Consider the following 26,424-nt stretch of genomic DNA (forward strand, 5'->3'; position numbering starts at 1 on the left):
CCATATCTTACACGGTGGTCTCTCTGCTAATGCTGTCCCTAGACACACAGACATGTGCCCTGGAAGACACGCACAGAATGTGCAGCGATGCGTTGTTGGGAATAGCGAGGGGAAAGAACTCATGCATCCACAGCACAAGAGTATAAAAATGATACAAACAGCTAATGAATTCCAAAGGCAGTATGAAGGGACTACGGCCACACACAGAGGTGGACACTTTAAAATTTTGGCTTCGGGAAGGGTGCTTGCAGAGTACCTACCAAATGTTATCTATAGAGATAGAAATAGGCAATGATTTTACATAGGGGCATATCAAAGCTGCAAAGCATAAAAATGCTTTTAAAAAATCTAAAGGATAGTTATGATTGGGAAGAGGGCACCATTCATGTAAGAGCCTGAGAACTATAACCTTTTATGTTCTAATTCAGTAAGTCCTGGTTGTCCTGGAACTCGCTCTGTAGACCAGGCTGGCCTGGAACCCAAGGGATGACTGCCCTTTGCTGGCCTGTACCACCACCACCTGGTGTAAGCATATTTTGTGATAAAATACATTAACATAAAATTGGGACATCGCATTTCTTCATTCTAATTATTTTTAAGTGTATGGTTTGGTGGAGTTAAACACATCCACCTTTTTGCATAACCATCTATATGTCTCCCTAGCTAGCCCTCCTTATTGCCACTGTGCTTTACGTTAATCAAGATTTTACTGTAGGGCTGGAGAGATGGCCCTTTGGAGCCTCTTGCTGAAGACCTGGGGTTCAAGCCCCAAACTCACAACCATCTGGAAGTCCAGTTTCAGGGTATCCGATGCCCTCTTCTGACCTCCACGGGGCCCAGGCACACACCTGCCGTGCAAATAAATAGATGCAAAACATTCATACACATAAAATAAACCTTACAAAAAAATCATTGCCAAGTCCAACGTTTTGACTCAGTTTTCTTGAGTTTCGCCGTTTTAGCTCTTGGATCTTTGACGCATTTAATTTTTCGTTCTTTTGCACCCCAAGAAATTTTTAAAGAGAATCGTGAGTATGGATCCAGAAGGCACCCTCCCGGTTTACAAAGGAAGATCCTGGAAGGGAGGACAAATACCACGTCAAGTCCAACAGTGAGCTGCTACAGGAAACTAAAAGCAGCATTTCTCAATGCAAGGAACTTGACAGCTGTCCATCAACTAGCAAAAAAAGCCGCCCGGAAGCGCAGGAGTTCAGATCCGCCGGAGGCCACCTCGGGTCCACCCACACCCACACCAGCTCCGGGTCATTTCTCCGCCCAGGAGGCCGGGGAGTTCTAAATTTCGAAAACACCGGTGCGGATTTCGGGCGGGAGGGACAGCCCCGGAGCAGATGAACCGACGGCTCGGGACTCCGCTCCGCTGCAGGCTGGTTATCCAGGCTTGTTTCTCGGTTATGCTCTCGTCCAGGAAGCGCTCTCGCTGGGCCCGCCCCGGAAGAGGCGGGGCACAGAGAGTGCTAGGCTCTGATTGGTTGGTCTGGGCCAGGCCGGCTGGGCGCGAGTTTTGGCTTTGGGACCGGTAGGATGGTGGCTCGGAAAAGCTTGAGACACTCTGGGGGTCCAGGTCCCCCGGAGAGCCCGGGGTAAGTGCTGCCGCCCCGCACTCCGCCCGGGACGGCCTCAGCTTGTCCCAGAGACTCGCCGACCCGGCCTCGGTTCCCACAGTCCCGGGCGCTTGAGCCGTAGGATGGGGATACAGTCCCTGGGCTCAAGCTGGGTGGGAGAGGAACTCAGACACCAGCGTTGCCTCTTGTGACAAGCAGATAGTTAACATTAATCCTTTCCTCGTCGGTCGTCATTGCTTTTTATTTCCAAGACCAAGCTGTTTTCGTAGTAGAAAACACGGACCCTGAAGCCAAACCATATCTCAGGCAGCCGCTTGTTTAGGGCTTGGGTTGATGGCCTGAATGCCTAGAGGACATTCAGGGTGCTTCAGACATCTTATTTACGAAGATCTAAACAGGTTGCTAAACTCTGAAAGGCTGGCTCGAGCATTCTGGCGTGTCTGGCGCGCATCCAAAGCCTGGCAGGGATCTTGGTAGAAAGGTCGGTCTCTGGGTAGGTCTTCTGTGGGAAGATTGCCTATGGGAGATCGTGTTTGTAGGTACCGCAGGACGCAGATGGTGGGGGAATCCACACTGGGTGAGCCATGAGGAGGAAGATTAAACAAGAAATATAGTGACTAGGGGAAAGGAACTTAACAGGGTATAATGAGTGGTAACGTGCTTTTAATTTTTTTGGTTTTTTGAGACAGGGTTTCTCGGTGTAGCCCTGGCTGTCCTGGGACTCTGTAGCCAGCTGGCCGTTAACTCAGAGATCCACCAGCCTCCGCCTCCCACGTGTTGGGATTAAAGGCCTGGGCATGCATGCACAGCTCCTTTAAAAAAGAGAAAAGGAGAACTCTTGGTGTCATGGCTCGCGTCTGTGATCCTAGAACTTCGGAAAGACAGGAGGCTCAGATATGCAGAGGCCCCGTTGGCTACATAGTGAATCCAAGACCAATGTGGGCTACCTGAGACCTTGCTGAAAGAGGGAAGGTGGTGGGCAAAGAGGAAGGGGGAGAGGGAGAAGAAAGGAAGAAGTCAAGGGAAAGGAGCTTAAAACTTGATTTGCTAGGTGAGTGGTTTTTGTTGTTTCAACATCTTGAGGTTTGAGGCTTTGAAACCTTTCCCTCATCCAGACCTGAAGGTCACAGGTGCACACAACAGAATATAACTGGTTATCTTAGGGAGCTCTGTCGTTTGGAATCTGCTCCAGTTCTCCAGCCCAAAGCTGGAAGGAAATTTCTCTGTATTATTTGGAGCACAGACAAGAGGTAGAAGGAGTTGAGGCTGAGCAGCTTATTCAGCCTGGATTTCATACCTACTTCTGCTTTGTGGGACCTTTGAGAATCGCAGTCTGCAAGTTACGTAAAACAGCTCTCCAGGCTTGAGCATATGCTCAAGTAGGGAACTGGTTAGAAATGGAGAATCTCAGCCCCAGCCCAGAGTTTCTGGGCTGTCCTATGCTGGGAGCTACCTAGGCGGACCAGCAATGTTCAGCCCCTCCCCTCTTCAGTCCCGGACAAGTGTACCTTTGGCCTGCAGCCCTGCCCAAGCCTCTCAGGCGGCTGTGAAGTCAGCTGAAATTTGAGAACCAGCGCTCTAAACTGCTTTTTCTGGCTTATAGTAGCGATGTTCCACATCACAGAGCACGCGGTGCACGGCCGAAAAAGCCTTGTGAAAATTCTGCATCTGGCGCATCCTTTTAAAAGCATTTTATTGCAACTCACGGGAAGGCTCAGAAGTAAACTTTTTATTTCTGCAACCTAGTACACCCACAGCTGAGATGGTTTACAGAGTGAGAAGGGCCCCCAGCCCCAGTCCTGCTCCTTAGGTGGTGGCTGCCACAGCTTCAGCTCTGCTGGGTGATCACTAAAGAAGGAAGTTTGGGAAGCCTGGGAAGGAGCACCTGGGAAGAACCTCAGCTTTTGCTTTCCCTGGTTGCCCAAATGTTTTCTAACTTCCCTTTTGTAATTTTGTTGTCTGTGTTTTAGCAGTGCAATACGTACAAAGAGCGCTTTGAAAAGAGCACATTCCAGCAAACACGTAAGTAATGTTTGTTAATGTGATTGAAAACAAAACTGTCATTTTGTGGGAATCACATTTTTGTAACTTCCCTTGACAATTCCCCCTCCCTCCCAGACAGGGTTTCTCTGTGTAGTCTTGACTGTCCTGGAACTCATCTGTAGGCCAGGCTGACCTTGAACTCATAGGGATCCACCTGCCTCTGCTTCCTGAGTGCTGGGATTACAGGTGTGTGCCACCCCACCAGGCTCCACACACTTTTTATTTTTTTTTTTAAAATAAGAGCTTTAAAAAGTGCTTTATCCAGTAAGATGGAGAAAAGGAACTTAACATTTTAGAACCATTTTTTTCTTTTCTGAGCCTAGCTTGACATTAATTTTATTCAAATATTGGACATCATGTAAAAGTTGTGTAATGTTCTATATCGACATTTTTCCCTTACAGCAATTTCTCTGTGCTAGTTTTTTTTTTTTTTTTTTTTTTTTTTTCATTTTTGCTTGTTTTGTTTTCGAGACAGGTTCTCTCTGTGTAGCCTTGGCTGTCCTAGACTCATTTTGTAAACCAGGCTGGCTTCAAATTCATAGAGATCCATTTGCCTCTGCCTCCCTGAGTGCTGGGATTACAAAGCATGCACCATCAGACCCGGCTCATGCTACAGTTTGTAACACCTGCATTGGGTTTGTGGTATTCCTCTTTGGCCACATTATAGCTTTATTTTTCTTCGGGAAATTTATGTTAAAGGCAAGTACATTTGTTTAACCTTCTTGATCGCTAATTCCAAAACATTATTCATTGCCATCCCAAGCTAGAGAGATGAGGGTGTTTGCTTTTTCAAGTTTAGGGCTAGCTTTTCAGAGTGCTTTTGGCCCCTTTCTGTGTCCCTCACTTTCTCCATCTTAGGCACGCTACTGCCCTAACTCTAGCTTTGGCTGATGCTCCTTCATGCCTTCTGGTAAGCTAGCTCAGCTTTCCTGCCCACCACTGCTCAGAGTAGCTAAAATCCTCTGTGCCCTGAGGGGATTTCTTGGACAATAGTCCCTTTCCAGCCTTGTTGGAACTAGAGTGGTTTTTCCCGGCTTTCAGGACCTCCCTCTGGGAGCGTTTGCCCTGCATGTGATTGGGGTTTCTTTGGCTTGAAGGCAAACCGCCTGCTCTTTCTTGACATCTCTCCAGATTGCACCCTGTGAACGGGGCCTTTCCTGAGACTCACTGGAGTTTTGTTTGCTAGTGTTACCGCATATCCTTTCTAGCTTCCAGACTTTTCTTACCTGTAAATAGTAGCATCCTCTTGTATTTTGTAAACTACTGTAGAAGATTTTCTCCTTTTGCTCTTTCACTGGGGTTTAGGGTTTAATCTGTGTATTGAACTGGAGGCCACGGTCTCTCTCCTGCAGGATGCAGGCTCTAACCCTCTGTGCAGTCAAAACTGCTTATGAGCTTTTGAGCATGTACCCTTTTTCTGGAAAGGGGATCATAGCATTTCAAGTAGGATCATACCCTATTTCAAGTAGTTAGGTAAATGATACCCTATGGGCCAAATGTACCTGCCATTTGATTTGGTTTGTTTGTTTTTAACCAAATGCTCTTTTGTTCTGTTTTGTTTGCATTTTAAAATGATTTAAATAAGCTGGACAGGATGGGTCACACCTATTTATAATCCTGGCACTTAGGAGAACTCCTGTGATTGAGTTCAAGGCTAGGCTGGAATACACAGTGAAACCTGTCTCAGTAAAAGAAAAGAAAAAGCAAAGCTGGCCTAGAATGAAAATGCTGTATGAAAATGATACGAAATTTCAGAGCCTAGAAGTCAAGCTGAACTGAAGCGTGGCCATGTCCATTCCTGTCTGTCTTGTCAATAGCTGTTTTTGTGTGTAATGGTACAGAAGTCTAGTGTCCTACAGAGCCCAAGTATCTACTCTCTGGCCTCTGGAGAAATGGCTTACCCATCCCTGCCTTTGATCATCAGAGTGGTCTGAGGTTCAGAAAGCACCTGGTGGCTGCACAGGTGTCTGTAGGACTAGCTAGAGGGTCCTCTAGAGATGAGTACTGCAAACTTGACGGGTGCTGTTTCAGTGACTGGTTTTATTCACTTTCAGAAAGCTGATCAAAAGCACAAACCCAACGATGTGTTTGCCTTCCCTAACAATTCTGATGTCTCCAGCATCCTGGGAGAAATGGAGGAAGAAGAACCTTATGAATTCTTTGGTCAGTGTTCTAAGTCCCCATTCATGATGTGGAAACAGCAATGCTCAGTTAATGAGAGTTGTGCCGTCAGCTCCCTTATCTAATTCCAGAAGAGTTTTAGCCTAGAAGAAGCCTGACCCCAGCCAGCCCCCTTTCCCATCCTCTGATCCCTAGACACCATACAATTACTTCCAGTGTCTATAGATTTGTCTAGAATCATATTCTCAGGACTTCTGTAACTTAGCATCACATTTTCAAGGTTGAAGCATGTGTTCAATTCCTCCTTAAATTTTATGGCTCAATAATGCTCAGTTGGCTCTACGTTCTCTTTGTCTTGATCATAGTTCTGCTATGAACATTCATGTTCAAGTTTTCTTTTTGCATATGTGTGTGCGTGCGTGCGTGGCGGGGGTGTCAGTGAGTGGGTGTGTGGACACTTATTGAGCTCTCTGAGACATAACACTAGGAGAATTGTTGAGCCAATAGCAACTCTGATACTACTATTCTATTGGTACTTTTTTTTCTAGCCATTGTAGTGAGTATAAAATAATGTCCCATAGTGGTGTCTTACACATACAGAGTACTAGGACATAAAATTTACTGTCTGTTTATTTGGTTTTGGAGGCAGGGTCTCTCTGTAGCGCTGGCTGTCCTGGAACTCACTCTGTTACCGGTTTTGAATGAGCAGTTCTGTGGCAGATAGGCCTGCTCACATTGCTGAAGGTGAAGGTGGGCCATCTCTCACCATTCCTCTCCAGAACCCTTTTAGCGTCCTTAACTCAGACTGTGTGGCCTTTACACAGCTCCCTGTTCTCACACCCCAGCCCCTGGCAACCACTCTGTGAATTAGGAACTCTGGGAACCCCATGAAAGAGGAAGGTGCTTGCTGTCTAAGTCGGGGTCACTATTGCTGTGTCAAAACACCCCTGCAGTGTCCTGTCACTGTCTTTCTCCAGCCAGTGGGAGCAGCCTTAGCAGCTCCCTCCCCGCCTTTCTGCTAAGGCACGTGCTCTCCTATGTCTTCATTTGGGTCCACTTGTTGCTCTAGTCTAAAGGCTCTTGCAGTCCAGGTGAATGTGACTGGAAGGGGAGTGAGAGAGGACAGGCCCCTTCCCTGCAGGGGCATTCATGCTTGTGTCCATTGCCCTCTAAAGGCTTGGCACTTTGTGAGTTATGAAGTCAGAGGGGGATGCCCAGAACACTTACTGGCTGACATGGTAGCCAGCAGCTCCGATAATGCGTGGCGGGGAGGGAAGAGCATCTTAGGCTCCTTGTCCATGTTCATCTCGTGTTATGACAACAGTTCCGTTACTGCACATAAGAATACAGATAAATAATTTGAAAACATGTCTTTAAAAACGTTTGTTTAGATTTGTTCTATGTGCGTAAGTGTTTTACGCGCATATATGTCTGGACCATGTACACGCTTGGTGGCCATGGAGGCCAGAAGAGGGCATTGGATGTCCTGGAATAAGAGTTAAGAAGATTGTGAGCCGCCACGTGGATTCTGGGACTCAAGTCTCGTCCCCAACAACAGCAATGGGCCTCCACCCCTGGGCCATCTCTCCAGCCCCTGAAAACATGATTTTTTTGTTGTTTTTGTTTGCTTGCTTGCTTTTTTTTTTAATTGTCAGTAAGGTTTCCTGTTACTGAGGTTGAGATTAAGTATTTGGAAGTAGCCTGTGTAGCCAACTCTGACTTTGTTGGCCGTTTAAACAAGGATTGCCTTGTGTCCTGCCACCAGGGAATGCAACTTAACGATCAGTCAGTTTCCATTTGCTGTTTTTGTAGACCCTCCTCTGCACAGCACTGCCATAGAGGTTGAAGAGGAGCTGTCCAAGCACCGTGGGGCCTCCGCCTCTCCGGCCACTCTTGGAGGAAGAGAGAGCAGAAAGTATGGCTCCATCGCAAGCAGCTGGGGGTTTCCGTTTGTTTGCTTGTTGTGGGGGGGAGGGTTACACTTGCTTTTCTTATCTTACGTGTGGGTGTGTGCAGGTGAGCACAGGTGCCCAAGGAATCCAGAGGTGTCAGGTCCCCTGGAACCAGAATTACAGGCGGTTGTGGGTCACCTGACATGGATGCTTGGGACTGAACTCAGGTGCTCAGAAGAGCAAGTTGCTCACGACTGCTGAGCTGTCTCTAGCCCTTAAGCAGTTGTTTTTATAGAAAAACAACATGCTAAGAAAACTTACGTCATTACAGCATCTTTTGAGCCAGCTTGTTATGATTTTCCTCAAAAGAAGTGGTACGTGAAAACGTAATTTCCTATAATTTTTATTACGTATAATTGTAATTATCACCTAATTATCTAAGCATGCTGTCTCTTTGGTTGGGTTATCGCTTTAAGTGAATCTAAGGGATTAGGTGTCTGTGTTGATGAGCCAATGTGTATTCATGGGCTCAAGGGCCCTGTATCCTTTAGTGACATCCTAGGTTATGAAATTGTTGTTTAGATTTTTAATCTTTCTTGGGTTTATTCCAGAGTTATTTATCAATATTTTTGTTTGTTTGGTAGTTATTATAAACAGAGTCTTCCTTTTTATCTGTTGTAGTTAATGATATATGTGAAAACTATAAGTTTCTTACGCTCTCTCTGTCTCTCTGTGCGATGAGAGAGAGATGTGGAGGTCAGAGGATGACCCTGGATGTCTTCATGGATCACTTTCTACCTTGTTTTTATGAGACATAGTCTCTTAACTGAACCTGGACCTCATGAATTCAGCCAGACTTGCTGGCCAGGAGTCCCCGGAATCCTTCTGTCTTCACCCAGTCAGCACTGGGACTATAGCCAGTCTTTTATGGGGGTGGGGGAGAGAGGGGCATTTCATGGCTGGGGTGGGGAAGGTGGGTGGTTGTGTCAGAGATGAGAGGCAGTGGGTGGTTTGAGGCATAGCCGAGAAGCACAGCAGTAGGTCTTGATGCTGGAGAAGAGTCGCCATCGGGCAGCTGTGGGATTGCTTTGGGGTCAGTAGATTGCTTGCTGGGGTGAATGGTCCTGCCACCAAAGGGAGCCCTTAGGAAAGGAAGGTGGGGTTTGCATGTAAGTACAAAAAAGCCAGGGCAGGGGCCGTGGGGAGAGTTTCGCATGTCCCAGAACACCAGCAGGCCTGAGACACCTTCTCCCTAAAGTGTTCAGCTGTGCTGTTCTCAGATGTCTCCCTCGGTTTTACCCTCTCTCCTTCCCTCCCTCCCTCGCCTCCTGGTCTGTCATGGAGAGGCCCTGCTTCTGAGGCCCTTTCTGTTGGATGTGGTGCCTCTAGCTTTAGCTGTTGCTATTAAATCTTCCACTGACCAGTCTGCCTGTGTCAACCTGCCTCAGGCTCCCAGTTAGCACAGGGTCTTCCATCTTCTCCACACAGGAGACATTGTTCCAGCTATGGGCCCAGTGATGATCCCACAGAGTTGGGACCAGTGCCTTGGATGAAGTGCAGTTCTCAGTCTCGACTCCATTAGATGACTCACTTGCCTGGGAAAAACTGATGTGAGCAGATGTGGGAGATGGGCAGTAGATCTAGAAAGGTGTCACACCTGCCCGTGGCCTATCTGAATGGAATAGAAACATTCAGCTTGTTCTCATGCGGAAGCAACGTATAGATAACATTATGTACAAGATACTGATGGCTTGTTGTTTGACACAGTGTGAACCCTTCTGAAAGCGAAGCAAGTGGAACTGAGTCTATAAAGAACAGTACAAAGAAGGTATGTGGCAGTGTTCCTTCTTCTATCTTAATTCGTAAGATACTGTGTATTTTACGGGAGTAGATGCAAATAGAGAAAAATGTCCCGTAGCAGTATTTTTTTTTTCATACAGGAATATCTTAGAAATTACTTTTATAATAAAAGAAGTTTAAAAAAGTTATATTCATTTATTTTGTGTATGTGTGTATGTATGTATGTATGTATGTATGTATGTATGTATGTGGACAAGTGCATGAAGCTGTGTTTGGAGGTCAGAGGACAACTTGTCAGAGTCCCTCTTCCACCATATGGGGGGATTGAACTCAGATCATTAGCCTTGGTGGCAAGTGCCTTTCCCTGCTGTGCTATCACTCTAGCCAGGAAAAATATTTTTGTTTCTGAAATGTTATGAAAGAATTCACAGACGTCTCTTTACCCAGTCAGTTTCTATTTCATTCTGATGTGTTCAGTTTGTGGTTTTTCAAGGGCAGAGAGAATTAGGTGCCATTCTAACCATGCTGTCTTCTAGATGTTCCGTTGAGTTCTGATGTTTATAAATGAGAAATGGGGATTTTGTAGTTCCCTGACACTAAAGAATTAAAGATTTGAGTTTTCTAAACAGCACTGCTATTTCCTTCGTAGCCCAGGAGAAAGCCGAAGCCCGTCAGCAGCGAGCCTGACAGCTCTGAGGATGACCAGAAGAGGAGAGTGAAGTCTGCAGACAGAACAGTTGAGGAGCCGCACCGGGCTGTGCCTCCTGCAGTGTCTTCAGCACCCCCGGAGAAGCCAGAGGAACGCGCCACGCCCAGGAGGACAAGGCCCCACAGCACTCGGACCTCTGCTGTAGAAGAAGCCCAAGCAGCACACAGACAGCTGGTGAGCAGTGTCTGCCGTCTGCCCCTCGGCGAGAAAAGACTTCATTGAGCAGATTAAGGAGGAGATGAAAGGTTTCCTTTGATTTTAAAAAATAAGTTTCAAGCTTTCATTACAGAAAGCAGTGTTTTCTTTAGAAAACCTAGACGATCCAGAAAGGAAGGTGCATGTATCTACAGTTCCATAACCCAGAACAGTGTCTGTCCTGCTCTGCACTCCACGGTTCTCCCCTAGCCTTTCCTCACCGTCTGCTTGTCACTAAGAATCCAACAGCATCATTTTAACTTGCACTCTGTTCGTGGATACCCATTGTATCTATTGGTAAAAATTACTATTTTGATGAGGTTATAATATAATAATAATATAATCATATCCTTTTCCCTTCCCTTCCCTTCAAGCTCTCCCACCCACCCCATTGCTCTTTTTTAAATACATGGCTTCTTTTTTTGTTAGTTATTAGGTGTGTGTGTGTGTGTGTGTGTGTGTGTGTATTTTCCTAAATGCTTACGCATTAGTACAACCTGCTCAATGATGGATTTCTCTGAGATTTAACAGAATCTTTGTGTTCTGTTGAATCAACATCCTGTTGAACACAAAGAATATGAACCATTGATTCATTTCCTTAGAACAAAATGCTATGGATCACATTTGTTTCCAAGGTACTTGAAGTATAGTATCTTTTGGTTCATATTCTTCTATATTGTTTTATTAATTTACTTGGCTGATTAGTGTAGATAAATAATTCATTCTCATCTTTGAAAATAGTTGCAAATACAGTAATGTCTTTGCTCCTCCTGCCTCTCCTTTCTCCCTTGCCAGGCACTAACCACAGATGGATGGCCTCATGGATTATTTCTTATACAGTCTTCCAGGGTTCCCTTCTGTATACAGACCAAACAAAATATTTGTTTACTTTTATCAGCACTTGTTGCATAAGCAGATGAATATTGTTAGTTACCGACAGACCCTTCAGCTGCCGCCTTCTCCTTCCCAGAGGTCAGGCCGTGTTTTCTGCAGCTCTGAGCAGAGAGCCCTGGGACAGTTGGTAAGAAAGCACGCTGTGTCCTTGTAGCCCCTTCCCTTTGCAGCTGCAGGGTTAGTTTCTGGCCCTAACGAGCACTGCCTCCACGCCCTTTGGACACAGGGGCCAGGCCAGGTTGTCATGCGAGGCTTGTTCATTCCCCTGAAACCCCTTTGCTTTTCATAAACTGAAGGCTCTGCCATTTTCTACATAGTGGCCGTCTCTCCGGGGCCGCTCCTGGGGATTTGAAGAAGCAGAGGCTCTGTCCCCTTCTGGCCACATCATGTTGCCCATGCTGCGGTGCTCTGTCCCCCTTCAGGGCTGACGAAGACTGGCTACGACTGTGAGGCTGCTCTTCTACAAGCTCGCTGGGAAGGGTCATTCCATGGGAGCGCCTTCCTATAAACGTGCTGTTTCACTTAGCACTAATTGTGTAGGTTTTTTCTCCCCCAGGGGTCTCTCACAGTAAGTAAGTGCACCCTGTGCTTGACTTTGCTGTTGATTGTGGTGTTTCTACTTGTCAGGTGAAGTGTGTCGATGGACAGTGTAGTTCAGATATGTCTTCTTACTGTGTTTGCTATGTTTTAGTGATGTTTGGTGGTTTCTTTGATCAGTAAAAGAGATGGGGTTGTTTTTTTGTTTTCTCTTTAGCATCACAGTTTTATAGATTTTCTTTAGTTCTTTGAATTTCTTTTTGTTTTGATTTGGAGTTTTTGAAATCAGGTTCTGTGGTGTCCCAGGCTGCTCTTGAACTTATGGGCTCCATTGATCTTGACCTGCCTGACCTCCTGAGTAGCCAGGACTGCGGGCATGTGCTGCTATACACCGCCTCCTTGAGGATTTAAGCTGTTTCTTTCCTGAAGACTTTTACCGTGGACATTTAAAATCAAGAAATCTTAATTGGCTGTCTTCGTGGGACACAATGAGATGGCTTATGTGGGATGATAAGATCAAGCTAATATATCCGTTACCTTTTTCTGTGGTGTGGTAGCTTGAAGGAGATGCCTGCCATGTTTTTAAGCATCTGAATACTTGGTCCTCAGTTGGTGACACTGTTTGGAAGGGCTTAGGGGTGTGGCCTGGCTGGAGGTGAGGTTTCAAAAGTCATGCCTGGTTTCCAGTGTCCAGTGCACTGTCTGTTTTCTGTCTGTGGCTTGAGATACGAGCTCTCGGTTTCCAGCTCCAGCCGCTGTGTCTACTGCCCCCACCATTACGAAACTGTAAGCCCCAAACACACCCTTTTATAAATTGCCTTGGTCATGGTGTTTTATCACAGCCACAAAAATGCAGCTAACACATGTGGTGAGACACCTGAATTTCACTTTTAGCCGCTGTCTATTCTTACTGAACGTAGCTATCCAGCTGTGTAGTAGTAGTTCTCAAAAACTTCTTCCTAAATGAAACTTGGTGCCTTTAGCATTCAGCTGCATGTCACTCTTCCCCCAGGTCTCTTCTCATAGACAGCATTTCCGTATCCACTCTGACAATCTCTGCCTTGGAACTGGAGTCTCTGGTTAAGTCACTTTTTATATACGTGTTGATATAGTTAGGTGTAAGTCTTTTTTATTTTCATCTGTTCCTTCTGGTTGCGGGGGGTGATTGGGAGAGAGCAAGTTTGTTCCTCTGTTGGTAATTCTGAGGTAATATTTTTGGTATTTGATTCTCTTTCTTTGTGAATTGCCTGTGCTTGTATTTTGTGTGTGTGTGTGTGTGTGTGTGTGTGTGTGTGTGTGTGTGTTTGTAGTTCTCCTAGATTAAAATGAAGATTTCTTTAAATTAGAAGTCTGTTTGTGTGTCCCCTCCTCCTTTCTAGCTGAAAGCAACTTGTCAGGGAAAAGTAACTACATAACTGTGAAAATTCCTGTTTTCCATTCTTCTCTGATTTTTAGTTCTGTTTATTGTGCCTATATTATGACTCTGACCTTACTGGGTTATCATTTTTGCTTGAAATGGTTTCCTTTTTTAGAAACTGGAAAAGGATCCTGTTGTTTTGTTTTCCCACATTTCCTTTCCAATTCCCACCTGATTCCTTCCCCACAGCCTATAGAGCCCCTCACTTTGTTTCCTGATGACAGTCTTCCAGAGTTTGCTGACAGTATTTCGTATTTTATTCACCTCTGCCTTTTAAGGGAATCTGCCTCAGTACAGAATTCTGCGTTGACAAGTTTCCCTTCAGCTCTTCAAGTTTGTCACGACAGCTTCGGTTTCCCATGGTCCTGCTGAAAGTTTTGTCATGTACTTACAGTGCCCCTTGTCTCTGCTGGCATCAGGCTTTCCCTTCATCTTAGTTTCACATGTGAACTGTGTGTGACATGCTTTCATGTATATCACACTGCATTTTGCTTGAACACGGATTGCCGAGCTTCTCACACCTCTGTTATGGAAGCTGTAGTCATTGTTCAAATACAAATTTTCTGTCCAATTCTTACTCTTCTTTTTCAGCTTTTAACATGTGTCTGGGTGTTTTGTTTGCATACGTGTCTATATACCACATGAATGAATGCCGTGGTACCCACAGAGGCCAGGAGAGGGCATCAGATCCCCTGAAACTGGAGCTACAGACAGTTGTAAGCCACCATGTGGGTGCTGGGAATTAAATCTTGGTCCTCTGGAAGAACAGCCAGTGCTCTTCATCACTGAGCCGTGATGAAGGCTCTCCAGACCCTCTTTGTGAACTTTTTATTATACATATTTAGATCATAAAACACTGCACTCTGAGACTCTGATGCTTTTTAACACTTCCGTTAGTTCTGACTTATATATTGGGTATGCTTTTATTACTGTCTTAAAACTCATTGTACATTTTTTTTAATGTGTTATTTTGTTGTTTGTGTTTTGTGGGTTGTGGTCTCAGAAGCCCAGGGCAGCACTGAACTCACTACATAGCTAAGGATTGCCCTGAAGGGCTGATCTTTGTACCTTTACTTCCTGAGTGTGAGTGCTAGGATTACAGGCTTTGCCACCTTGCCCAGTATATGTGATGGAAATGAACCCAGGCTTTGTACATGCTAGGCAAATACTCCACCAACTAAGCTATGTTTCATTTTTGAGAAAGGGTCTCGTGTAGCCCAGGCTGTTCTTAGACTTGCCGTGTAACCAGGGATAACCCCAATGTGCTTTATGTTGCTTCGTGTATTGGGGTCTCCTTGACCTGAGATTGTTCTTTAATCTTCCTGAAGAACTGAATAAGAGCTATAGTAAAATCGGTTGGTGGTTTGATAATGTTGTTATCTTCAGATGTCAAAGAAAAGTATTTTTCCTAAATTAAAAGGCCATACTGTTTGGTTTTGTTTTTTGGCAGAAAACGCAGAAGAAAGTGAGGCTGTCTCCTGGCAGAAGGAAGAAATCAAGACGTGAAGGCACAGACTCGGGTACAGAATGGTGCTTTATGCTTTGCCGCTTGGACAAGATGTTTCAAAAACATCCTGTTTTTAAGTTGTCTTCGTTGTTGATATAGCAAATGGGTTTATTTTTTGGGGGTGGTTCAAGATAGGGTCTCTCTATGTAGCCTTGGGTGTCCTGGAACTTACTGCATAGAGCAGGCTGACCTCGAACTCACTGAGATCCATCTCCCTCTACCTCCTGAGTGTTAGAGCTAAACCACCACCCTGGCTGAAACTGCCACTTAAGAAATTGCAACTTTGGGGTAACATTTTTTTTTTATCATTTTGTCATGAATTCTTATCAAGGGAATATTCATACATGCACATAATATGCTTTCATAAAATCCAGTCCCCATTCTTTTCCCTCTCAATTCCCAACACCCACATCAGGCAGTTTCCCACAGTTCCAGGGTCAGTGCCCTCTTCTGGTCTCCATAGGTGCCGGCATACATTCCCACAGACACATATACGTAATAAAAATAAAGATAACTCTTTTTTTTTTAAAGCCATGTAGATGGAATTACATGCTGTAGTCTCTACCTGCTCACTACACTTGCTGGTGGGCACTGAGTTTTCAGGTTTGGGCTGTGCTAAATAAATCCTGTATGACCTACCCCACCTCCTCTATTTTCTCCTCCCCCCTCCCCCCTTCTTTCTTTTCTTCCCTTGGAGTTCTAGAGATTGAGCTCCCGGCATTACCCATCCTAGGAAAGTGCACTGGGCTTCATCTCCAGCCCCCACCCCGTGAACATTTTTATGTACAATTTTACCAGCATGTTTTTATTCCTTCCAAAGGATTAGAGTGAAGGTGTCGAGTCCTAGGGTAGCTATGTCCCCGTTTCCCAAGTCACTGAGAACTCCTACAGTATGCCGCACCGTTTAAAAGCCTATTAAAATAGAAACAGCAACAGCACGTGACCACGTGAATCCAGGGTTACATAGCTGAACGAAGACCCCACGCTGCAGCACATCAGTATGGGACCCCGTCTCAAAAAGCTGGCAGTGGACACAGTAAGGGGTGACAGTGGACAGGGCCAGCAGACCCTGCCCTGGCATGGGAAGACATGAGGATGGCTGTTTTCACACTCTGGTAGGACTAGTGTCGTTCAGCGTTTCGCAGCCCTGGACCTAGAGCTGGGTATGATAATGAGTGTATTCAACTGACATGTGCCTAATATTCTAGGTGCTTCTGAAACTATGCATATTTGGTGTCTAGAAGGAAAGAGATGCAGCGACATCATGGAGTTGGATGTCATTTTGTCTGTATTTGAGAAAACCTTCCTGGAGTATAAGTGAGTCCTTTGATGTTGTAATACGTGGACCTGATCAGTTGTGCTCACAGTACGACTGTGTTCATCCTAGTTTTCTGTACTAATGCATTTAAGATGTCTTTACATTTTCACTATAATTCGTTTACCTACTTTATTTTATGCTGGTTTCAGGTTATTCGGTCATCTATTCTAGACGTTTCTCACAGACTTTTAATTTAATCTAGAAATCTGTTTCTCTGCTGCTGTTGGTTTCTCTTGGTCAGGCAGGGTTTGCTAAGTGTGGCCATACTCCAGCCCCTGCCAGCTCTTGGGAGAAGAGTGTTGGGGGAAGCCCACAGCTGCACAGCCTCCGTCATGACGGCGAGGAACAGCAGCTAGCTACGTCTGGGCTTCACTCTTTCACTGGGCGCATACCTTCAGCTGCCTTCCTCCAGCCTGGGGTAGGGAAAGTTGAAAAAACAGCTGAATCAGTCTGATTTCACTTATTTTCCAGCAGCCCAAATCTGGTTTTGATCTTTCCTGGAGAGAGTGATTCTTAAAATGTAAGATATTAAACAGAAATATTTTAAAAATGCAGCCTGGCAGAGGCGGGTCTGAGAGATGCAGACTAGTCACACCCAGCTGTGAATGCATCTGGCTTTCCTGAGAACAAGACCCACTGAGGCAGCAGTCAGGGAGTCAGAGTGGGCACCTCCATGGGGACATGGCATCAGCAGAATGCAGGCAGAGCAGCTCAGGAGATGGGCAGAAGCTACAGGGCTGGGTGGAGCGGCTGGGGAGGCGTGGGACAATGCAAACATCAGTATTCTCTGAGCCGCTCTGCATCTGGGCTAGTAATCCTCCCCAGCTCTGCCACGAGACCAAGTTGTTTCCTCTCATGCTGCTGTGGGAGATGCCCCCAACGCTCGCCTCCTGAAGGAAGAGAAAGCATCATGAAAATTTCTAGGAAGGCAGGCTGACAATCCAAGGAGGAACGCCCTTCCTTGCCATGAGCCACAAGTGTGGTTCCCCACTACTGGCACCCTGGCCTTGGACTTAGCAGCTCAGTAAGGGTGTTTAAGGCTAGCTGTAAGGGTACCCTGTGAAGTCCGTGGACTGCGGTCTCCAGCTCGCGGGTAGGGTCCATGGGAGGCACTCTTACCGTTGCTATAGAAGAATGCTGGCGGACATGAGGAGCACCTGCACCACCGCCTCGTTTCCTGTGTGTTGCCCTGATAATATACCGTGAGAAGCAACTCAGGAGGAAGGGGGTTCTTTCACCTCACAGTTCCAGGTTGTGGACCATCATTGTGAGGAAATCAGGGCTCCAGGCACTTGAAGCAGGTCGTCACTTCCACAGGCCAGAGCAGACAGAATGAATGCAGACAGGTTGCTAATTCTGTTGGCTTTCTCCACTTTGTACCATCCAGGCCCCACTGTGAAATGGTGCCGCCTACATTCTGGATGGGTCTTCCCTAAAAATCCCTCAAAGGCATTCCCCAGGATGCGGTGATCCTGTGGGCAGATAACTCTTCCCAGATGATTCTAGAGTGTGTGCTTGACAAAGCCAGCCATCCCATCCCATCTACTAACCTTCTTCATCTCAGACTTTGTCCTCTGCCCTATCCCCTCATTCTCTGCTGCACCCTCTCTAAAGACGTTGGCCATGATGCTGTCTACCCAGGAAACCCCATCTTTCTGTGAGCAGAGACATGTTTAGTCACACTTGGAATAGTACTCCTTTAGCTATCCGGATAGTATGAAGTATGCAAGTAATTTGTTACTGTACAAACACAAGGAGAATGTGATGTACCATGAACCACTTTTAAATTGCGGAACGGCTAGCTATCTGCACTTCGTGCAGCATTCTTCAGCAAAACTGAAAATCTGCAACCATTAAAATAGTTGACCCCTTTCTCCTCCCCACAGCAGATACTTCTATGAATATTGGTGTATTCTGGTCCCTCCTCTTAGGTTTTTTGTATAAATAGTCTGAAGTAGACTTGCTGCTCTACATGATATTTGTTTTTATTTTTTTAGACTGTCTCAATGTTTTTTCTGAGAACCTCATACCATTTTATAGTTCTCCCCTCAGTGACTGGGAAAATGGGTCAGTAGATTAGAAAGTTTGCCGTGTAAGCATAAGGACCCAAGTTCGGATCCCAGAGTCCACATGAAAAGCTGTAACTCCAGAGCTGTGCAGCATAGAGACAGGGGGATAGCTGGGACGTTCTGCCTCCGGTCTAGGTCCTGGTTTAGTGGGAGATCCTGAATTAAGGAATGAGGGAGAGATCGGTAGAGGAGGACGCCTGCTGTCCTCCCCCGGCCCTGCTAAAGCATGAGCATGCGCACACTGCCGCCGCCACCTTCCAGCATCTCCACCTTCCGTGTGTGCTTAGTGCACACGTGTGGATGCGGATGAAGCTCGTCTCTGTGACGTGGTAGCCATTTCTCTATCCTCTTTGGAGAAATGCCATTCAAACCTTTCGCTCACTTTTTAAGTTGGACTGTGTTGTGTATGTGGTTGAATGATTGTCAAATGTATTTTAGATATTGTCCCTTTATGAGATATGTGGTTTGCAGATGTTTTCCCTCATTCTGTGGGTTGTGTTGTCATGCTTTGGTTGTGCATTTGCTGTTCAGAGGCACTCGGGTGAAGTGGATGCAATCAGCCAAAAACACAGGAAGAAATCATAACCTCGGAGATCTGTCTCTGTTTTCCATAAGAAACGGTTGCAAAATCCTCAACAAAGTAATAGTGAATTGATTTCAGCAATGTATTAAAAATAGGTAAATCCAACAAGTAAGATTCATCTAAGGTATACGAGACTGATTCAACTTTAGAAAGTAAAATAAAAATTTACAGGCTAAAGATAAAAAGTTAACACGATCATGTATTAAGTTCAGGTAAAATATTTGAAAAAACCCCAATACCCGTTCATGATTTTGTCTTTGGGTAAAATTTGGATAGAGTGAGCTGCTTTAACTTGATAAAGAATTATGTGTAAGGAACTAGAGCTGGTGTGCTTCACATGGGAGACTAAAAACACTTTCCCATCATCATCAGGAAGCAGCAGAGTCGTCTCCTCTCAGCACTAAGTCTAACATTACGATGAAAGTCTTAGCTAGCATAGCACATAAGGGAAAAGAACTTTTTAGTTCTTTTCCCTTTGAGACTTTGAAAGAACAGTGCATGGCACTGCATGAACTTGTGGAATCTGAAATTAAAACCATAGCTCCACTTACATAAGTAATGCCCCAAATAAGGAACTTACCTAAGAGCCGAAGGAAGAAATGTCCAAATAAGTACAGAAACGCAGCAGTATCACTCACTTATAAACGCACTCAGGACTGTCAACGTGTCAGTTGTTCACAGCCTTCGAGCTGGGCAGCCTCAAAATCCCAGCAAACTCTGTTGTGGGTGGTGTTGTAATAAATAAAAAAAATGTGCTGTTGGGCTATATAACGTTTAGTATTAGCCCTAAGATTTTCCCGGTGGTATTATTTAATATACTATTACAAATAATAAGGCACAAACACGTTAGATTTATAATTGCCTCATTTACCTTGGGCTGAGCAGATGTTTTACTTACACTGGCTCACTAACCTCACTATCCATCTCCCGGTCCTCATCCAGTGCCATCTACCTTAATCCTCCTCATCAGAACTATCTTCCATCCATAATTTTATAAATACTTTTATTTTTCATCTGGGCCTTTCCACGCCATTACTGGAGTCCTTCCTTCAGGCCCATATGATTTCTTCTCCTCACTAACCCATCATGGTGTCCTCCTTCTTCATCTCTTCCTGTCTGTTTCCTGTGATTCTCTCTTGAACTCAAAAGCCCAGTAACCTTATCCACACCTATCCTATTCTGCCCTGCCAGGTATAGGCTATTGAATTAGTCAACCAGTCAGATATGTCTTAGGCAGGTTTACAAAAGAAAGATAGGTACAAACGGATCTTAAGGGCCAATAACAGGCATCAGACCAATCTTCTTAACCAATCCTACTATTCATGCAGAGGCAAAAGACTGAGAATAGCTGGCGTAATAGTTGAGAAACCTCATTATAAGGTGTGGTAGTGGGTGCAGCATCGTAGTGCTGAAAATAACAGAGCCCATACGGAGCCGGCCAACACAAAGGAGCAAAGACAGCACAGCGGAGGCAGTCTGAATCAAATGGTGCCACAGGGCTGGCCGTGTGGTGCACACCTGTAACCCCCGGACTCTGGAGGCAGAAGCCAGCCTGGTCTGCATGTGAAACCCTGTCTCTAAACTTCGATAAACAACAAACACTGCCCCTTGGCAATCTTCACTCAGATTGGATCACAAACCTCAGTGTAAATCCACAGGACTCCCAGAACTTAAAGGAAAACCTGACTGACCTTGGATTTGATAATGACGGGACTACAGTAAGAACACACAGCCCATCGAAGTGCACAAGCTGGACTTGAGTTAATAATTTCTTCTGTATGTGTGCAAGATACGTTCAAGCATGAAAAGACAGTCCCCAGAGTGGGAGAAAATCTTTGCAAGAACTTATTTGTTCCCACCCCATGCTCAAGCAGACATTCCTAATTCCATTAGGTAGATCACCAAAAACAAAAGACAGGAAAGTAGGAAGGGAACTTGAAAAGAACAGCTATGTGATGGGAGAGGGGAGGGAAGAAGCGAGTAATGGGGAGCTCTGATCAAACAGCATGTGTATGTATGAAATTATAAAAGTATCATGTTTTTGAAAGAGACTGTTACCCAGAATTTACAAAGAACTCAAAAAGCTCAGATAAAACACCCGGGCTTGGGGTGTGGCCCAGCAGTTTTAGTGCTTTTCTAGAATGCTCAGGGTCCCACCTTCAGTCAGCTGACAACTCCCTTCAGATAGGCCAGAGACCCAGAAGCAGTTGCTGTGTCTGCCTCCGGGTTCCAAGAGCCCACCCACCAGGTTTCTTCTCTCCAAACGTGTTGACAGTGTCCCTTCTCGCCCTGCCCACTTTCCCTTCCCCTCTCTTATCCCCAGTTTTAGTAAGCATGAGAAAAAGCTACAGGTTTTACATTGCTCTTAGGTATTTAAACAATATATGCCAAACTGTATGTACTTATGTATCACATAAATGAAATGCATCTTTCAGAGTCCTTTTTGATACTGATTTTGATTTTTTTTCAAAAAAATTTACAGACAAAGAGTAGACTCTGAAATTTGTAATCAAGCCATCAACAAATTTTATTTTAAAATTAAAGAGGAACTCGTCAGAATGGTAAGTTCACTGACATATTCTGTTACTCTAAATTTATCTGTCTGTCTGTGTATCTGCCTGCCTGCCTGCCTACCTACCTACCTATTTTGAGACAGGTTTTCTCTATCTGGTCCTGGTTGTCCTAGAGCTCACTCTGTAGACCAGGTCTCAAACTCAACAGAGATCCACCTGCCTCTGCCTCCCAAGTGCTGGGATTGAAGGTGTGTGCTGATAGGCCTGGCTGCTCCATATCTTTTTAAACTAAAGTTTGGACAGTGACCCGTGGCTGTAGAAGCACTTGCATTGCTTGGCTCTGTGACAATAACCACATGAGAGCTGCCCTTATTTCTCTGTGTGTGTGGATGTGGAATCGCATGTGCGCATATATGTGGAGCCAGAGGCCCATGCGGAGTACCTTCCTCAAGTGCTCTACAGCTTACTTTTTGAGACAAAGTCTCACTGAACGGAAGATCATGCTCTCACTAGGCTGGCCAGCCAACGAGCCCCAAAGACCAGCACATCTCCACCAGCACCTTCTATAAGCCAAATGTGCTGGTGCCGCAGATCCAAAGTTGGGCCCCCTTGCTTTCCTGACAGGCAGTTTACTGACTGGGACCTCCCCAGCGCCTTCTCATGGGGAACTTGAAACAGTTAAATTTGGAACTTGAAACAGTTAAATCTGGAAAATTAGATATTGTTTTTGTTGTCATTGTAGCTTAAAGAAGGCCAGGTGCTGATGGCTCTGAAAAGGAAGAACGCCAAGGTAAGTCCTCCGGTTTTGTATAACCTTCAGTTTACTTTATAAGCTGCGTTTTATAGAAGGGCTTCTGTGGCTTTGGGCAGCTTTAATTTGCTTTTGTAAGGTTAATGGGGACTAAAGACTGGGGCTGTCTGTTAGCCCTCTGCCTTCTAATTGAACCCCTGAGACAATTAACTCAGAAAGAGGAAAGGTTATTTGGGCTCATTTTCAGAAGTTCCAGGCCATGAGTCTGGTACCCATGGGCCTATAGTGAAATGAAACTGCTAAACACACCAACCAAGAGGGGGAGGGTCCTTGTTCCTGTCCTCTTCAGAGACTCCCACTAAGCTGCAGCCCATCTGCCTGTTTCTGTGCTTTCAGAGCCTCATTCAGGTAAGCAGAAGTGTTGAAACTTCTACCGTGTTAACCTAAGTATGTCATTGTATTGCTCAGATAATTGCCGACATGGACAAGAAAAGGCGGCGTTTGGTTGAAGTCCAGGATGAACTGCTTCGGTAAGATAATACTTGCTCCTGCTGACAGCTCACCTAAAGGGCAGTGGAGTTTGTCTCTTAGCAGAGTGCTGTAGAGGACCGTCAGCTCTGATCGGCATCTCTGGTCTGGCCTCAGGCAGCCTCGTTACAGCTTTAATGAGCAGACTGTAGGATTAGACTGCCTGGACCTTGAATCAGGCTCTGCCGTTGATTGCAAGCGGGGGAGTTCCTGACTTTCCCAGGGCCTCAGTCCTTTTGTATAAATGGGCATACTTGGACCTGTTTCTTAGAGGGTGTTGTGTGAGTCAGTGAGTAAGCCTCGGAAGGGTTCTCTGCAGGACTTGATGCGGAAGGTTCTGCTTATGTTGCTTGCTGCTTGTTTTACTTTTGACAGATGGTCTTGCTCTGTAAGGCAGTGGTCACTGGCTCTTCAGCGAGGTACACACTTAGAGTGACACTCACGTCAGTCCCTATTCCGAGGTCTAGGGCTGGGGCCAGTTCCCATGCCCTGGGTCAGAAGGCTGGTGCAGAGTCTGGCCGCCTGTGTGTACATTTTGGCCTGCTGAGGTATGGAGTGCTCAGAGGCTTAAGTGTAGAATTTGCCATGCTCTCAAGATGCTTTAAAAGAGCTTGGACAGGCTGACTGTGTAGCTCAGTGGTTGAGCACCTGCCTCATTATAAGCGGGGTGTGATAGCAGGAGGCTTGAGTAGAGCGGAGATATGTCAGCAAACATTTGAAATGCTAAGTAATTTTGTTTTGTTTTGCTTTTCAAGACAGGGTTTCTCTGGTAGCCCTGGCTGTCCTGGACCTCACTTTTTAGACCACGCTGGCTGGCCTTGAACTCTTGTAGGTCTGCTTGCCTCTGCCTCACAAGTGCTAGGACTAAAGGTGTGTGTCACCATGCCCAGCTAAGTACTAGGTTTTAAAGTGACTGCCACAGGATTTTGAGAGAGACAAATTATTTGTCACACATCTTCTACCCAGGCCCTGTGGCAGTTTTTCTGCTGATTTTATTTGGCCTTGGAAACTGGGGAGTTTAATAACTTTCTGCCTGACTTCCTCTTTAAATTGTCATGCCGGCTACTCCTGCCTACTCCCAGAATATGTTAGCAAATTTATGTTTAATCCAGTAGTTCCTGGGACTTGAATGACTTGGTGAATTTCGGCATCTGTGAGGCATGTTCTCCAAGGCTGTCGCTGCTAATCGCATATCAGAATTGAGATGAATGGAATCCTAGCATCTTTTACACGTTCCACGAGAGGCAAGGCAGACCACCTGGCCCCATTCTGGTTTTTTCTTCCCTCGCCCAGGAGCTCATGCTCATGCACTGTAGACTGCCAGACTGTGTTACATGCTGTTTATATGGGAGAAAATGTTTTAGTTACCTTTGGTTCAGGTTTCTGTTCTCTGTAATATGGGCACTTTAATTTCAGTCCATGAACAATACATATATTTCTATTAATTTGGATTTTACAGTTTGTTTTTTAAGATTTAACATTTTTTGTTATCTAGATTAGAACCACAAATGAAACAGCTGCAAAAAAAATATGATGACCTTAAGGAGAGAAAAGCATCACTTAAGAATTCCGCGCATTTCTTATCTAATTTAAAACAGCTACACCAGGATTATTCGGATGTTCAGGAGAGTGAACCAAAGGAAAAGGAAGAGGTGAGTTCTGTTGTTCTCTTCCTGCTGTGCGGCAGAGGGCGATGCGGCCATCTGCGTGTAGTGTACCAGTAGTTCTGAAGAGAGGTAACCAACAGCAGTACTGTACGTCAGTCAGGAGACTGCAGCACCTCCTAGCTACTGACTGGACAGAGGAATCCACATTACTCCTAGTCCCCCTTCAGAGAACTGCACTTCGAGGGCAGTGTGTGCTGTGCACAGCTCTCACTGACAACCGTACTCTGCCTTATCACAGTTTCCATCAGTACACTGCTCACTCAGACGTGTTGTAAAGGCCAGCCACCGTGTTCACGCTTTAGAAGCTGTCACACGGAAATAACGGGTGGCTTGAGAGGGTGAGAAACAGTAAGACAGTTGGGAAAATGTAGTTTACTATTATTTTAATACTTTGAAGTTGCCTCTGGGACTTCGCTATTGCTGTGATACCCGGTTAATAGAAATGTTTGCTAAAAACAAACAAACAAAAAAAACAAATTTGTATACCTAATAGAACCAGAAAAGTATTATTATACTAATAAAATTGTATATAGGATTACATTAATAGAATTGTATATAGACTTGTACTAATAGGATTATGTATAGAATATATATCATATTGCAGTGTCTCTATCATATGTATAGAATATGATAGAGATACACCAGTGTCTCTATGTATCTCATGATCAGGTTTGTATGTATACTTTGCCTCTAAATTCAGATCTGGCATTGATCTGAGTTTTCCTGAGCTAAAGATTTGTTCATCTATTGGAGCTACAAAAATATGTTTTAAAGATGTATCTAAAGTTTGTTTTGGGGATTTGATTACTAAGTTTGTGAAAAAATAGTAGCATGGATCTGAACTAAAGATAGTCTGCTATTGAGATCTTGTTTCTCCTCGCACGTGCTAGGCAAATGCTCTCCCTCTCTGGTCTAGCCAAGGCCTGAAAACCAAACTGTAGGAACTGCTTTGAAACACACTGCTCTCACAAAAGAAGTTTATATCCTCAGTGCCCGTAGCACCTATCTTCTTTCCTGTGACATCTGGATAGGCCACAAGTCTTTCTAAGAAAACCCCACAGCTCTAAGGGAATTCTCCCAACTCCTTTTAGAGAGGGGGTACTTGAGGTGTTCTGAATGTAGGCTGTTCAACATCTGCTCAGTTGAATTCTCCAATAATATAGTATGAATGTGGAAGAAAAGAAATCCCATCATTATGAGGGCTGGTAATCACCACTGTCAAACAGCTTTTCTGCTCAGTTTTCATCATTAAGAAAAATACCTTGGAATCACATTTGCCAGCAAGCTTTCAAAAGTATGGAAAATTATTTAAGAGGAATTAATTTCCCTCACATGTTTGCAAGAGGAAGTTTGGTTTTGTTAGTTATTTCTAAGTCCTGAGTTGGGTCCTGTGTTCTAATTTAGATGGGTTTGTATTGTAACGTTGTAGACATTTGGATGGCACCTTTAAGGTGTAACTGACCCAATAACTTACTTTCTAAATGATATCTTTGAGATTGTTTCACTAAGAGTTTAACAGGTACTTGTTCTCATCCCATTCATTCTTTCAGTAAAACAAAACTTGCTTTAGAAATTCCTGTTTCAAAATAGATGAGATCAGATAGACCCAACATGCCACCCATACTTCCTAGTCCAAGTTTGAGTATGACTTGCCATTTCAGTCTTGCAGATGCCACAGTTCTTGGAGCAGCTGGTCTTGCCTGGGGTACAGAGATCTGCTCAAGCTTTGTTGAGCCATTTCCTCATGATGTTATATTAGCAGTTATGTTCTGAGGAGATGGGATGGGCTGAAACCTGTTTTCCTAATGATCCTAGTTAAAAGGAATGAGCCGGTGGGAAACTATCAAAATTGGCTTTGGTCGTTAGGGTTATGAACTAAGAAATTACTAAAGTATTGTTATTTGTGAGTCTAAATAGTTTTCTTTCATCAACAGTATGATTCGTCTAGCCTCCCAGCTCTTTTATTTAAAGCAAGAAGCATTCTGGGAGCCGAAAAACACCTGAAAACCATCAACTATCAGCTGGAGAAGCTCCTTAAGCAGGAATGAGAAGCCGGGGCTCCTGCCGCCATCTCTCCTCCTGAAACTGTGCTCTGCACAACCAACCTTCTGGTCTGAAAATAAGTGTGGCCTAGTCATCAGAATCTATTATTATTTTGTCATTCAAACTATACCAGTTTGATTGTCTAATAGTTTCAGAAGCCAGTCATATTCCTGATTATTGCATTAATAAACTTCACTCTTGTGACATAAGAGTTTTAACTTAAAATAAACGTTAATGATGTCAGTGCAAGCTTA

The 26,424-nt window shown here is 44.8% G+C and overlaps 1 protein-coding gene across 3 annotated transcripts; it reads left to right on the plus strand.

Annotated features, from left to right (window-relative positions):
* Positions 1-1,522: 1,522 nt before the first annotated feature.
* Positions 1,523-26,394, plus strand: Cenpu (centromere protein U). Of its 3 annotated transcripts, none has more exons than XM_055593604.1 (13): positions 1,523-1,601; positions 3,554-3,605; positions 5,681-5,789; positions 7,560-7,662; positions 9,407-9,467; positions 10,089-10,322; positions 14,642-14,711; positions 15,907-16,015; positions 21,151-21,229; positions 21,924-21,971; positions 22,401-22,462; positions 23,956-24,112; positions 26,062-26,394. In XM_055593604.1, the coding sequence occupies exons 1-13, from the start codon at positions 1,543-1,545 to the stop codon at positions 26,173-26,175; spliced, it is 1,257 nt and encodes a 418-aa protein (XP_055449579.1). In that variant the 5' UTR covers positions 1,523-1,542; the 3' UTR covers positions 26,176-26,394. The 3 variants fall into 3 exon arrangements, with proteins under 3 accessions (XP_055449579.1, XP_055449581.1, XP_055449580.1); XM_055593606.1 differs by having other exon boundaries at positions 24,059-24,112; XM_055593605.1 differs by having other exon boundaries at positions 3,557-3,605.
* The last annotated feature ends 30 nt before the right edge of the window (positions 26,395-26,424 follow it).

The sequence above is a fragment of the Psammomys obesus genome, unplaced genomic scaffold (assembly GCF_907164565.1).
Source record: "Psammomys obesus unplaced genomic scaffold, mPsaObe1.curated_primary_1811, whole genome shotgun sequence".
Classification (NCBI taxonomy): Eukaryota; Metazoa; Chordata; class Mammalia; order Rodentia; family Muridae; genus Psammomys; species Psammomys obesus.

Coding starts and splice junctions, on each gene's coding strand:
- Cenpu (XM_055593604.1), top strand. CDS start 1,543: ATGGTGGCTCGGAAAAGCTTGAGACACTCTGGGGGTCCAGGTCCCCCG. Junction 14,712..15,906: donor ACGTGAAGGCACAGACTCGG/GTACAGAATGGT, acceptor CTAATATTCTAG/GTGCTTCTGAAACTATGCAT. Junction 22,463..23,955: donor GTCCAGGATGAACTGCTTCG/GTAAGATAATAC, acceptor TTTGTTATCTAG/ATTAGAACCACAAATGAAAC.